Here is a 14,345-nt window from a genome sequence, read left to right as displayed (position 1 = left end):
GGGGGAGGCGGTGCGAGCCGCGCATGCGCGCCGGGCCCCACCGGGAGCGAGGCGGGGAAGGAGGGGGGAGGCGCGGCAGCCCGAGTCTTTCGGCGGTGGAGACGACGGCGGCGGCGGCGGTGGCGGTAGCGGCGGCGAGGAAGGGGCCGGGGCCGCCGAGCTCCGCCGCGTCGGCAGGGCAGGAGCCCGCGGGGCCGCTCTAGGAGAGGCGCTGGGCCGGCGGCGAGCGCTCGCCGGGCGCTGAGAGCAGCGGCGGCTGTTGCTGCCCGAGCGGGAGGGCGGGGGGGGGGGTCGCCCCCCGCCCCCCCGGCAGCGGCAGAGGGACCCTCAGCGCAGTCCCCGCCGGCGAGGTGAGGCGGGGGCCGCCGGCGCGGCGGCCGCGGAGCAGCGCCCCCGCTGAGGGGGAGGAGGAGAAGCCGCCCCCGCTCCATGAGCGGCGCTCGCCCGCCTCGCTCTGCCCAGGGGATCCGCGGCCGGCTGCCGCCGCAGCAGCATGTGGAGCCCGACCGAGGAGGAGAAATACGGCGTGGGTAGGTGCTGCCACATCCCCTCCCCCGCCCCGCTCCGCTCCCCGCAGCGCCCGGACCCCGGGGGATGAGAGGGTGGGGGCTGCTCCCCCCCGCACCGCGGCCGCCTCCGCGCGGGGGTGGCGATGGCCGGCTCCGCGGGCTCCCGGCCGCGCCGCCCCTCCGCACTGCCCGGCAGGTAGAGAGCGGTGGGGGGAGAGGGCAGAGGCTCCCCCTGCGGGGCCGCGGACGCTGGGGGGGCAGAGCGGGTACCGGCGGTGTCGCTGCGTGCCGGCCTCGCCGCTGCCCGCGCCGGCCACTGCCGGCCGCATCGCCCGGCATCCGGTCAGCCCGCCTGCGTGCGCGGTGCTGCGGGTTATTGCCCCGAGTTTTTCCGCGGCGTCAAAAAAAAAAAAAAAAAAAAAAAAAAGTGGAATTCCGGAGCCCGCGCCCGGGTCCGGATGGCACAAATAATCAGCCAACGAGTCGCTTAGCCCTTAATCGACTTAAGCGTGCGATTCCTTTTCTTCTCCGCTTTAATCTGTGGTTTGCGGTGATCTTGTTTACCGGGAGTTTGGGGCGAGGGAGCGGTTGTGGTGCGGTGTCATTAGGGGGCGTCGGCGGCGCACCTGCTGCGGGGCCGGGGCGCGGAGGGGCTGCCGGGGGTGCGTGGGCTGCGGCGGGTTGTGCTGGAACGGGCTGGGCGACGGACGGGGCTCCTGGTGCATTGCGTTCGTTCGGAGCGGCTCGCGCGTTGTTTTGTCGGTGCTTACGGTAAATCAGATCTCACTGGCATCCTGGGTCTTGTTCGCTCCGGTCTGAGAGAGCGTCATTGGTGGCTTTGTCTTTTTCAATTTTAGTGTGCAGTCGTTTCTGACAAGAGCAGGAGCCAAATGAAATGGAAGGAATACGCAGACTTTCTTTAACTTCAATTTTGTTCGTTTTGATTCTGGTCTTTTTTAAACTGTTGACTTGTATAGTAATAGAAGTAGGTAGGCTTCCCTTCATTACTTACCTAAATGCTTCATTGAACTTACAGTTATCAGTTGTTCTTACTGATTTTTAATTTCCACAGTGTGTAGTGATGATCAGTTTCTGGAAATATTTAAAAAATGTAAACAACACTTGCTACAAAATTATCTTAATCTATACTGTTAAAGTATGATTTTGACAGTCGACTTCTGAGCAATTAGAAGTCTTCATGCCACTAATATTTACAACACTTTTTGAGCATGTGGTCAACAACAAAATGTATCAGTACTTTTTGTTAATTTTACGTCTTGTGCATCAAATATTTTGCCTAATACGTTCCATGTTTCTTCATAATGAATAGAAGAAGTAAGGAATTCACTTTTGTTTAAAAAAAAAAAAATCAAATACAGTGTGCTAGATGAGAACCTCTGACTGTAGGGCAATATACACAAGTGGCATAAAATAACACAAGAAAGCCGTTACTTACAGTGCTGGTGCTATGTTTGTCTGTCACTGGGAGGATATAAAATTAAGAAGCTTTGTTGGGTCTCAGCTGGATGTTCAGAGAATACAAAGTATCTGGATTTGCTTATATCTTAACTGTTGGTGAAAGACCACCTCTGTTGTCCCAGTACTAAACTTGCTGATAGAATTGTAATAGATGTTTCAGGAAAAAAATATACATTTTTCAAGTCTTGTTTGTTTTCCTCTGTTCTGTTTATGTTGTCATTTTTCTTTGCTGTGTTGCAGGGCTTGATAGTCAGAGTTTTGTTTGTTTGTGTTTGGCTCATGTTTTCAAATAAGAAAATACGTATTCTACTTTAATGAAAAAGTAGGTGAACTATTTTTTTTTTTTTAATGGAGACATATGGGAGGATAAGAAAGAAAATCTCCATTCAGGTTGTGAACAAGTCTAGAAGAGGCATCCGAAAGAGAGAGTAGTGAATAAAAACAAGTGTTACTTCAGTGAATATTCTGTAGTCTAAGAATATTCTGATGATGTTCATTTTTCTTTTTCAAACAGCACATGTGTAGATTGGTCTGAGATAATGGCTATGTCTTAAGAGTTTTGGTGATCTCTAGGCAAGTTTTTTTTTTTTATTCCTGGGTAGCTTTACTTACTTTTCCTGTAATTGAAGTTGGTTGATAATCCTCCAGAGAAGGTGAATAGGTGAAAAATGCTGTTTATGTCTGGGGTTTAGGTACTATAAGTGGGGAGAAGAATACTAGTTTTTCAGAAGTAGATCTGTCATTGCTTACTGGAGTGGTTATTTTTGTGCATTTTGGAGAAACTAGCTTACAGAAGGTGTAGGCCTAAAGTTGCACTGTTAGGAGGTACACCAGCCAAAATAAAAGAGGGTTGGTTTTTTTTTTTTTTGTGTCTGATGTAAGTTGTCCTGATTTCACAAATTAAATAATCTGTACAAATATACATTTTTTGACAGGAATTGCTGGTATGAGGTTATGCCTTGGGCTTTAGCAGTTTGTTTTTATTTTGACCATTGTCTATCCAAAAACCCCCTGTTTGTTTTCTTCGTGCTCTTTTTAAACCATGAAATGTGTTGCTGTGCCTTTGGATTAAGGCAATAGACTCTATATCCCTGTTGATGTCAGTTGGTGGGAAACAATTCAGTTATTTCTGCAACTGGAATACCACAGAGAGCTTTCTGGTGAAATAGAAAGGTGTGCCTGGGCACCCAGGCCCTGTACATGCCTGTTTGTCTGTATTAAGGAAAGTATCATGTAAAGTAGTTAATTCTGATGCTCTTCTCTCTTGAGAGTAAATTGTGATTTGTATCATCTTCTTGTCTAAGTAGTTGGCTCAGAGATGATAAGTTATAGAACCTGTTCCTTCAGAAAGACACCATGTCCCCTCTCTCAATGTGTGGATATAGAAGAGCTTTCTGTTCTGCATTGGCAGAGTTTAAGACAAAGATATGTCTTAGGTGGTTGCTGGAGCCCCTTTGCAGGTACCACTTTACAGCTGCACGGACTCTTGGCTGCAAGAGAACGTGTTAAATATACTGATGTGAAAGTCAGTGGCTTTTTGGCGGTCCTGAAGTTCTCTTTGCCTGTCTAGCTGAAGAAGTTTTCAATGCTATGGTTGTAGAACGCTACTCATACAAGTCATGCTTCTCATACAAGTCATTGTATACTTCTGCAACAACAATACTAAAAGATTGCTCAGGATATTTCTAAATAAATAATTAAGTTAAACAGTCCTCTAACAACATTGATGGATCTTCCTTCATTGTATTTCTCAGCTACTGGAGCTAATGCCTAGTAGCTGTTGTGAACAATTCCCTTCTGTTCTATTTAGAAACACTTCTGTTCAGTGACCCGAATCCTAACTACACTTTTAAAACTTCGGGGTCACCGTTGAAAAGCAAACAGTTCTTCCACAGGTGCTTCAGATGACCAGTTGGGAATACAGTTAGTGGGATTTCTAATCCAGTTGTTGAAGATAACTAGCTCTCTAGCCCTCTAGTGTTTTAGCATTTTAAAAGCAGTCTATGTCTCTAAGAAAATATTTATTAAAGTGATTAGTTACATTAGTCTTCTAAAGCAAGTATTAAATAATAATGAGTCAAAAGTAAAACCTAAGCAGAGAGAACTCTTTAGTATATAACTGTTAATTAAAAATTAGCAAATGTGTGAGAGCTGATTATGTATTTCATCAGGCTGTCAGTTTCTTTTGCTTTATTTCTGTGCAAGTAGTGCATTTAGGTGGTTCTCAAGAGTTTTTTGTTTTGTTTTTTTTTTAATGTAGTTAATCCTGTACTTTGTATGGCTGATCGTATTAAATTGTGGAGAAGGAAGAAAACCTGCCTGCATAAGCAGCACCTGTTAGTTTATTCAAAGAATTAATGTTAAAATCTGTTAATTGTTTTATTTTAAATTCACTTTTTTCTCTTCATTTTCACTACTTAATTGATAACAATGAAAAGTAAATCCATAAACACAAGTACATGTAACGAATATTTCCCGTGCTCCTACTAAGAAAGGATGGAACGTCATAATGTCCTAGATACAGTTCTGTGCTGCAGCTTCTGCTTTTTGATCAGTATCTTGATTTCTTTATTGTTTTATTTTGTTTTTTCCCCATCACCAATCCTTGGCTTGCGCATTTCCCAATTGATATTTGTGTTTGGAAATAGAAAACTGCAAAACTTAACAAAAGGTCTGCCTCCCCTCAGCAAGTCTCTTGGCATACTACTCTATTCTTACCTGTGTGCATAGAAGGCAGCTGCTAGACGGAGTGCTTGAGCTGATTGATAGTGCGGTTTCCCTGTATCGCTGAAGCAGTTTGTTACAGGTTTAAAACAAAAAGTTTCATAGAGGTAGAAAAAAGTCCTTCCCAAAAATTAGGAAAAAGTCTGTCTTTGGTAATCCGGGAAGCAATATCAATCATTGCAATTGGGTTCTGTGTTATGGGATGTATAATATATTTCATCTTCTCTTTTGTACCGTATTGCCAGAAACTGTAATTGTCTGGCAGCAGGAGGGAGGTGACTAAGGATATTCTTCAGTGATCTGTCTTGGAACCAAAGCTCTATGGAAGGATGTACTAAGCCGCCTGTGCAGTGCTGTTTTGGGAGGTGGTGGTAATACCTGGGGACTTGCTTGTTAGTCAGGAAAACTATATCTGTGGATTGGGGTAATTTTTAGTTCGATTCAATGTTTTGCTCCTAAGAGCCTTTTTTTTACCTTTAGGACTTAAGAACGAACAAAGGGATATGTCAGTCAGGGGTCATAATGGAAATGTATATGTGTTATTTGGCTGAGCGAGAAATGAATCACATCTTGAAATGCCTCTGGAAAAGAGTAACTCCCAACATGTGCCTGATTGGAGGCTTTCATCACAGACAGGAAAGTTTACTGAGGTGTCATGTTATGTAGCGGGCAATTTTAGTTTCACTCTAGTGTAAATCTGTATTTCTGCTGTTGCTGAGATAACTTGGAGATTAACTATACTGTTCTGTGGGAAGAGATTAATATCTTTTGGCTAATTTGTCCTAGAAAAGGCTAGCCAAAAGACATTGTGGTTACTCTTGTCAATACCTGGTCTGCAGAGCTGGATGAGAATTAATCTGTAAGATGTTACTAGTTTGAGATCACCTAAATACTAGTTGTCCGCAAACACATTTACAGTAGAAACTAGCCGAACCTTTCCAAATACAGGAGGAATGAAGCTGAGAAACGTTTTTTCAAATTGCTTGCAAAGACAAGGAATCACATGTCTGTGTTTAGCAATTTATCGCATGGTTTGTATGGGAATATAGGTGTGATCTTGGAGGAAGAAGTGATAGTATTGCAATGCAGATTTTAACTTTTGATGATTTTAGAGGAATTTTCTCCATTTATTTGTAGTTATGCCATATTATATATTCAGTTGAGACTTTCAGGACTTCAGCTGCTTGGCAATAGGATGGGGGCAAAAGTGGTTCCTCTCTGACCTTATCCACAGCGCAGAATGGATTTTATATTTAGATTGATTTCCTAAGGGTGGATATCCAGTAATGACTGACATCTTATGATGAGAGTTGGCAGTCTCAGGCATACATTTCCTACAGATTTAATGAAAGTTGGTGACTGGGTGGGGAACTAGAGTTCCTGTGGATAGTAGTGCGGATAAGCAGCTACTGACTTCCTGAAAAGAATGGATAATAAGGTTCTAGCAGGACTCTTCCTAATACAACTTTTTTGTTTGCTTGCTGGAGAATGTGAAGGGGAAGCTGTTTACCTGAGCACGGGAGTGAATTTGAGGGTGCTTTGTAGACAGGAGTGCCCAGGAACAGTACTAGGGGTAGTGAAAGACTACAAGTCCAATGATATTGCACTCGGTTTGTCATGGGACTGTCAGTGAAATGGAGGGAATGGGAATGTGAATATCCATTGGTAGGAAACTAGGCTTCTCGTATTTGTTCAAGGAACATGTTATTTTGCTTTCTTTTTTTTTTAATGCAGCAGATATCAATTAAAAACGGTATATGGCAATGTGCCTTGAATGCTCCTCTTCTTCAAAAATTTAGGTGATTCTTTTGGCATTTCTTATTTGTATGATTTGAGTTTAAATTCATTGTCAAGCCTGTAGGACAGGAAGGGAGATTCTTCAGAGTGAAGTTAGTGAGGAAAATTAAAAGTCTTTTCTCTTTTGAACAATTTAAGGCATAGGAAGTTGGTGTGTGAGTATGGGGAGATGATGCAGGTTGTGGTTTGCAGATGTATGGAGGAAGAAGAGAGGAAAGTTGATATTAATCCTTCTGAAGGTTGCTCTCTTAGTTTGCTGTCAGTGGCAGAGCTCAGCTGGACTTGAGTCTCACTATCTTGCGAAGCCTTTCTTTGCAGTAATTCTATACTTAAAAAGTCAGAGTCCAATAGAGACATCAGGGAAACATGTAAGGACTATTACCAGAACTTGTGGTCTAGGAAATTCTGTACCATGTATTTGGTGGCATTTAAAAGCTGACAAAAAGGGGATAATTAGGAATGAGGAGGAGCTCTTTGTCTTCATATGTACAATGACATGTAGATACACAAGATTTTCTGAGTAATATGTTAAACAATTATTTGGAACATAGTTCTTATATGGAAGAGCTGTAAACACCCAACGACCTCCAGCAACGAGTGTTGTCAGTGGCCATGCACATTCCATAGATTTGTTCTTTTGAGAAATGGGAGCTCTTTTCAGATGTGGGTGAACACTGACCAAAGAATGGAAAGTCTTTGGAAGATTATTCAGCTGTTAAAGAGCCTGATACAACTTTCTCTCCTGCTCAGAGAAATTTTTGTTAATTCATATAGTGGAATGAGTTCGTGTTCTTTTCAGAGCTGTAACATTCAGTGAGGAAGAGGCAAAAGGAAGCATACAGTAGGATCTTGGTTCAAAACCTTTGCAATTGACAACAGTCTTTCCGCTGATTGTTTTAAGGTTATGAATCAGCCTTAATACCACTACATTTTACTCTTTTCTTTGTTCTGTTTCACAACCTCTATCTTCACTGAACCTCAAGGCAAAGAAATGAAATATCTCACTCAAATTACTTATATTAAAATCAAACCTTCATTCAGGTTTCTGCATGTCAAAAATGAACTTTTTGATCAATTCTGACATCCTGAAAGCATGCCTTAAGTTTTTTTTAGCTGTAGTTCCTTCCTCTTAGACATATTTTTGTGTTTGTTTAAACAGTCAGAACTTAGGAAAGGTATTAGAAAGATTGGTAACTGTGGGTTTGAGCCAATGGAGTGCTTTCAAGTATAGTTGTGAGGTGATTACTTATTACAAGAATAAGACTTCCCTCTTGTCCCTCTTCAGCGTTTGACTTCATTTTCATTTCTTGAGTCTTTCTGGATATTAAGCCTTAAGAAAAGCTTAAGACAAGCAGTGCCAACTAACTCTTGGTGATTAAGAGCAGATCATTCTGCTTTCAGAGGCAGGGTGATACCAGTTACTCTCTGAAACAAAAAATATAAGTTAGTCTAGATGTTAAAATGTAAAGAAGCTTATGCACTAAGCCTTATTAGTGTTGGCAGTAGGTAGCTGATGGAGTGGTGGATTATTTTATATTCTCTATGAGTCTGCGAGCTGCCCAGTGTCCTACAGCGTAGTTCAGTGTGCTTTGGCAGGGGGTTTACTGTTCTAGAAATCTCTTGTTTCTGTATATTTGAACAGCAGGGGACTCTCATCCCTATGGATATGGTTATGAATGAGGTGTTTATGCCAACTGTTAATTTAGTATGTCTACCCTTCCATTCTTCTGATCTTGATAAATGAAGCCTTGCATACATGTTGGAGAAAGAAGAGCTATTAAGCAGAAGCCACGTGAAAACAATAGGTAACGTTTTGTAGGCCTATTTGGGTATTGGGTTGCATACAGTCCTTTGTCTTGCTGGGGTGTGTGATCTACCCGAACCAGTTGTAAAGGCAGCAGAAAACCTTTCATAGGAGAGTATCACAGGTGATGTCAAATAGTCCCTATAGGGAGCCATCTGTGTGTTTCCAGTAACTAGGTCTGGATCTGGGAGGGTAGGAGGAGATGTTTCTCCTTCACCTATCACTTACTTTGTAGAGGAAAATGCCTATGAAAATGTCTGTGTAAAGTTGTCCACTTCACCTGGGCCCATATTCTCATTTATGTAAGTTTATGTATATATGGCTATATTATATACATGGACAGAGAGCGTAGGCACGAGTGAGAAAGCGTCAACCAGTGTGGGATAAATAATCCTAAGTATATGAATTATTGTGAAGGAACGTTATTGAGAACTGTGGTTTGAACTCTGATGTTTCGTTGTGTTTTTCCTAAATGTTCGCACTGAATGACTGGCAACTCAATTTTTAACAAACCAAAGAGGCAACAGTCTAGTTTCACTGCATTTAGTGAAGCAAGATCAACATTTTTGTGAGATAATTTTGCCCTGACATGCTATTACAGACTGTACAGCGTGCTACCTGTGCACCTGCCCTTGCACGGAGAGTGACTGGGTGAGTCACCTCCTTGTTTGTGTTTTATTTAAAGGTTACATTGACTGCCCGTTCCTCTGGCAATGACATTTTAGTATGGGAAGAGCTGGCCCAGGGCACAGAAAACCCAGCTCTGTGAGCTGATGTGCTTAGGCCTGCTGTCTGCTGACCATGCAGCTGAGCATCCGCTCGGAACAGTTTGTGCCGCTGCTGTCAGTAGTACTCCCTCATCGCTCGATCACGCGCATGGTGATTTGCAGCTATCCATTCTGTCCGCGTGCTGTTCCGTTTCAGCCTTTCCGAGTACATTGGAATTATGAACAAAGTTGCTCTGCGGTTTTGTGGGGTGGTTTTTTTGTTGTTTGTTTTGTTTTGTTTGTTTTTTTTTTTGGGGGGGGGAAGTATTTGGTTCTCTCTGTGGTCTAAGGGTTTTACCCCAAGGAAGATGGCTTTTGAAGCATTGGTCTTGCAGAAACAGCTTCTTTTTTTTTCTCTCTGGGGAAGTGGAGGTAGAAAACGGGTTTCTTCATCACACTGAGGCCCTAAACTGCAGCTTCTGGTCTTGTTTTTCTCAATTCTGAAGTGACTACATTTCAAGTTGCTGGCACAAGACAGTATTCCTCTTTTAATAATGAAAAAATAAGGTTAATTATTTCAATCTGGATGGAGGATGCAGTAAGAGAAAAAGAGGATTTTCCCAATGTTTCATTTGATGTTGATAGCATTAAGTAATGCATGTTTGCTTAAGTCAAGATTAGAAGAGGTAAAATTTCTTTGGATCTCACAAAAAAAAATGTGTCTTCAATGGTGTCAGACAATTCTTCTTTTTTTTATTATTTTGGTAGCAAATAGTTGACCAAAAAGGTCAAAGTTCTTGCGTGTGGGTTCAAAGGCTTCTTAGCAGTCTTGTAAGCTGTCTTCAGATGTCCACAAATACTTCTTGTGTGGCCAACAGAGTTTTCATCTAAGGTGCAGGAGCTGGTATACTGGTATCTGCCCTATTATTCCCTTCTTCCTCCTCATAGGAAATGTACAAACTGAACATAAATGCCAAGATAACTTTAGCGTGTTAGATGGGAGGGCTGGAAGTCTTATAATGTAGTTAGTGTGAAATGTGATAGAATGTAGAACGCTGTGGGGTGATCCTTATGTTATTGCATGTGTGAACCTGAATCAGCAGTGCTCTCTTGTAGCTAGCCGCCGTACCAGGCTGTGTTCCTCTATAACCAGGATGTTGATGAAAGTGATAGTTTCCTTCTCTGGGGGAGCTGCTCTTGGGGCTGCATCTAGAGCATGGTATCTCGCAGTCTGAGGGGGCTGACCAGCTGGAGAGTCCAGACACTTCAATGGTTAGGAGGCTGGAGCACACGAAGTGAGAGGAGACTCTTGCGAGGTCTAGGGTGGTAGAACCTGTAAAAGGGGAGGATAAGGAGGCGTCTAGTTTGTGGTTAGCTACTTTTTAGGGAGTTCTGGAGAAGACAGAGCAAAACACTTTTCAAGAGTTGCACAGTGAAAGGTGAAGGAACAGTGGTGGTGAATTAAGGGATATTGGATTCCACAGTGCGTATGGTAAAGCAGATTGCCTGGCGTGGTTGTGCCATGGTGCCGTCTCCATCCTCCAGGATATTCCAAAGTTGACTGGTTTCTTATTTTGTTTCTTAGTGCTTAAAGTAAAGCATAGCCATTTCTGGCTCACATTTGCAGTCTGGGGAGCGCAGCGGAATGGCTCCATGCTCCTCTGTGCAGAGGGTGGTATGGTCAGTGTTTCTCTCCTCTTTCCAAGTCAGGTATTGGAAAGAAGGAGAATTGTTTCAGAAACTGAAACAACCTTCACCTCTGCTTAAAAGGGAGAAAAAGAAACTGCTGCATTTACTTCCTGTGTAGATGGAGTGATGTATTGGTGAGGGGCTTCTATAGTGCCAGAATGGAAGTTGAATGGACTGATAGCTGAGGGAGTAGATTTACAGGAAGGGGATGAGCAGCCAGGATAGATGTCTGTGAAGCTAGAAGCTCAAAATCAGTTCCTTGATACAGGTAAGGTAGTGGACAGTGCTGGGGGCTTTTGGCTTGTTTCTTCAGTTCTACCTCATGCCACCAGGACGTGCAAAAGTATTTTAAACAGCTCATGATTTTTGAGCTTAATCTCTATTTTTGTCTTGGAGGGTAGGGGAAGGATGCTAGCAATAATTCACTTTGCTAGTGAATGATCACCTTTCTTTTCAGGCATCTGTTTCTTTTTTTACATGAATATTTTCATAGTGATGGTATGACTCAGTAGAAAGAGGCGGCGTTGCTAGGCAGCCGTTTGAGCACTCTGCAGATGCCATGTGATGGCAGTAAGCTGCCTTGTAATAATCCATTGGTGGCAGTATTCCTGGCTGAGGTTCTGTGTTGCACAGAGAAAGAAGCATCTCTCACAGGAGCAAATGCTGCCTAGCAACTGCCACTGCTCCCCAACCAGGCTGAAATACCTTCACTTAATTGTAGTGTAGTTTTGCTAATATACAAAACCTTAAGTGTGACAGATTGCTTCCAATACTGAAATATATTTTTCTTCCTCAAGGTTTTGCATAAAAGTTCATAAAGATCATTAATAAGGTCAAAAAATTCTTTAGTCCTCTTCTAAATCGTGTCTCTTATTTAATCCCTACTCTTCGATTGTAATGTTTGGATGGCTTTTAATCAGCTTTTGATAATCTTTCTTTTTTTTGTGTGTGTGTGTGTGTGTATTACATTAGTGCCTGGCAATTCCAATCGGATTAGAGCCCTCTTCTGTGTCATGTGTACCAGTATACTCTGCAGGAAATGCCCCTGGCTGCAAAACCCTTGTGTTATTTTGTTTGGGTAGTTGTGGTTTTAGGTTGTAATTGGGTATGTCCCCTCCTTTGTACCTAAATTCTTTATATTGTCTGTCTTCCTTAAACAGCAGAATGCTTTGGAAGTACTGGACCTGATTTTTGTTCCTTGCTTTCTTTATAAACATACTTGCTGAATGTGGCCTGAACTTGCAAATAAATTTGCATGTCTCAAGTTAATTTCAGGCAAATAACCGAAACCCTCACCCACAATTAATCATTTAAATACTTGGAAACTATACTGTGAAGGTGAAAACATTCTTCTAGGTATTTGTAGAATAAAATGAAAATGTTTTCGTTTTAATTTCCTTGTGGTTCTGTTCCCTTGTCAAATATCATCAGAGTCTAACTGTGCAATCTGTGAAGCTGCCAGGTTTAATCAAGCAGTTCCAGAAAAATTTAATCATACTGGCCCTTAATTTTGTGATAAAAATGTGAAGGTTTTTTTTCCTTCATAAACTATTTTTTGGTCTTTTAAGTTATGAAACCCACAATTTTCTGTTTGTAAGAACTGCTCCTTTTTGCTGGAAAAAGGTTTGTAGTTCTGAGAGATTCGGAGTGGAAGATATGTGGTCGTTTGGAATGTATTAATTCTTTGCTGCCTGTGGGTGTGATTGTGCAACACAGTTGCCTCACAAAAAGGTAAAGCTAAGTCTTGACTCTTAGCTGTCTTTTCCTCTGTGTGGTAACTTCTGTCCATGCTGGTTTTTTCTTGCACAATCACCCTGCTGTGGCTTAGAGACTTTTCCCTGTCTGCCATATGTAAATAGAAAGAATTAAAGTCTGTCACCCTTCTTGGAAAATAAATTATTAGGAAAAGGTAGTTGGGAAGATTCTGAACCCATAAATACTGTGGACTTGAAGAATAGAAACTGATTGTTCACTCTTTCTATTTTATTACAATTCCCAGGGGGCACTGGTGATACAGGATCTGAATAACTGGAAAACGCTTGCTGTATGGTGCATAAGTGAAGCGTGAAGAGAAAGTATAGAAAGTGCTGTTAAATATGTATATAAAATTAATACTGATAAAAACTTTTACTTTAGGAAGTCCTGGTCCACAGGAGACTCAAGTTGGGCAAAGCTACATCCTTGCCCTGTTCTAATACCCTTCCTTCATCCCCTTCTTTTCAGAAAAGGTTTTAGAGCCATCTTTGGTCTCACCTACCACAGTGGCTCTCAAGTTATGCTACGTGGAGCCTTTAATGTCATCGAGGTACTACAGGCGGGAAAATTAAGTTAATCATACTCAGCTGTTAAAACTAGCTTATACTGTTTGATACTAGACACTTTTAATAGATGGATTCATATGCAAAAGTTTTAAAGATGGATACATCGTGATCATAGACGTTAATTTATCAATCTGGAGTGATTACATTATTTTCTTAAAGATTGATCAATCTTAGACTCAGAGATTGATTTATATTCCATGCTAACTAGTAACAGGGATAACTAGTAGTACTTGAATATGAAATTAAAACTCTACAATCTTGCAATTGTGTGTGTAAGATTATTTAAGAAATCACTGTAATTCACTATGAGAATTGGGGTAGGAAGTGATCTTTATTGCAGGGGGTAAATATCACTTAGAATATCACTTTGTTTAGAAACCTTCCCCAAGTTTGGAAATAAACTATGAGTTATAAAATTAGTCTGGAATTCAGATAACAGCTTTTACAAGTATACTTTTGTTCATGCAATTACTGATTTTCAGAGTGACCCACTCTGATAGTTCTAAAGTAAAAAAAGACATTAAAAACACTTCAGGCAAACAAAGTTTGCTGTTGTATTGGCAAATTAAGCAAACAGAAACCCTTTACAGATGATGGCATGTGACATATTTCTGTAAAATTAGGTGTATTATACTCCTTTTTTAGGACTGTGAAATTTAAAGAGTTTGGTGTGTATGTTTACCCAAAGTAAACATGAACACCAAATTTTTAGCTGGTGGGATAGAGGTGTGAGTTTAAAATATGGCTATGTTAAAGCATAAATTAGACCACCAGCAAACTTCAGAACTTTGGCATCTGTAGAACAGAACACAATTCAGTGTTAGCACACTGTGATTATAAATGGATAGGGTACAGAGCTCTGTAATTTGGGTACAGAGCAACGCAGCTGCAGCTATGCTTCTCCTACGCGTTATCCTTGCTATCCCTTCTGAAATTAGTTTGGTTGAAGATATGCTTAGAACATGATTAATGCATAATATGAATAACTGCAAGTTGACTGAAGTACAAAGCATTTATAAAAGTTAAATTTCTTACTTTAACCTGAAACACTTCAGGTCTGTGTTCTGCTGGTGTCATCTAAAAATATTGCGAGTTACCAGAATTTTAGTAGGACAGATGATAGTACTGACTAGAGAACTGGAAAAAAATCTGTCACAAAGGCCAAGAAGATTTGTCTTCTGAAGCTATGAGTAAACAAAGATATGTTGAAAGTTCACAGAATTATGATTGTTACAGTGGAAGGAGTTTAACACCTTTTTGTTTCTTTCATCACATTATACAACTAAAAAAAAGACCCAGTGAAACTAAAAAATGG

At 41.5% G+C, this 14,345-nt stretch overlaps 1 protein-coding gene across 10 annotated transcripts in view; it reads left to right on the top strand.

The window, feature by feature from the left end:
* Positions 1-448: 448 nt before the first annotated feature.
* The window catches only part of DOCK3 (dedicator of cytokinesis 3), a 211,565-nt gene continuing 197,668 nt past the window's right edge, over positions 449-14,345 (top strand). For all 10 annotated transcript variants that reach the window (XM_086755630.1, XM_086755629.1, XM_086755634.1 and 7 more), the window contains exon 1: positions 449-530. In XM_086755630.1, the coding sequence (XP_086611756.1) occupies positions 494-530 (37 nt within the window). In that variant the 5' untranslated portion in view covers positions 449-493. The remainder of the gene's footprint in view (positions 531-14,345) is intronic.

Source organism: Chlamydotis macqueenii, chromosome 10, assembly GCF_036417535.1.
Source record: "Chlamydotis macqueenii isolate bChlMac1 chromosome 10, bChlMac1.mat, whole genome shotgun sequence".
NCBI classification, from domain to species: domain Eukaryota; kingdom Metazoa; phylum Chordata; class Aves; order Otidiformes; family Otididae; genus Chlamydotis; species Chlamydotis macqueenii.
The sequence above is the reverse complement of the archived record's forward strand: the minus strand, read 5'-3'. Positions and strand labels throughout refer to the sequence as shown.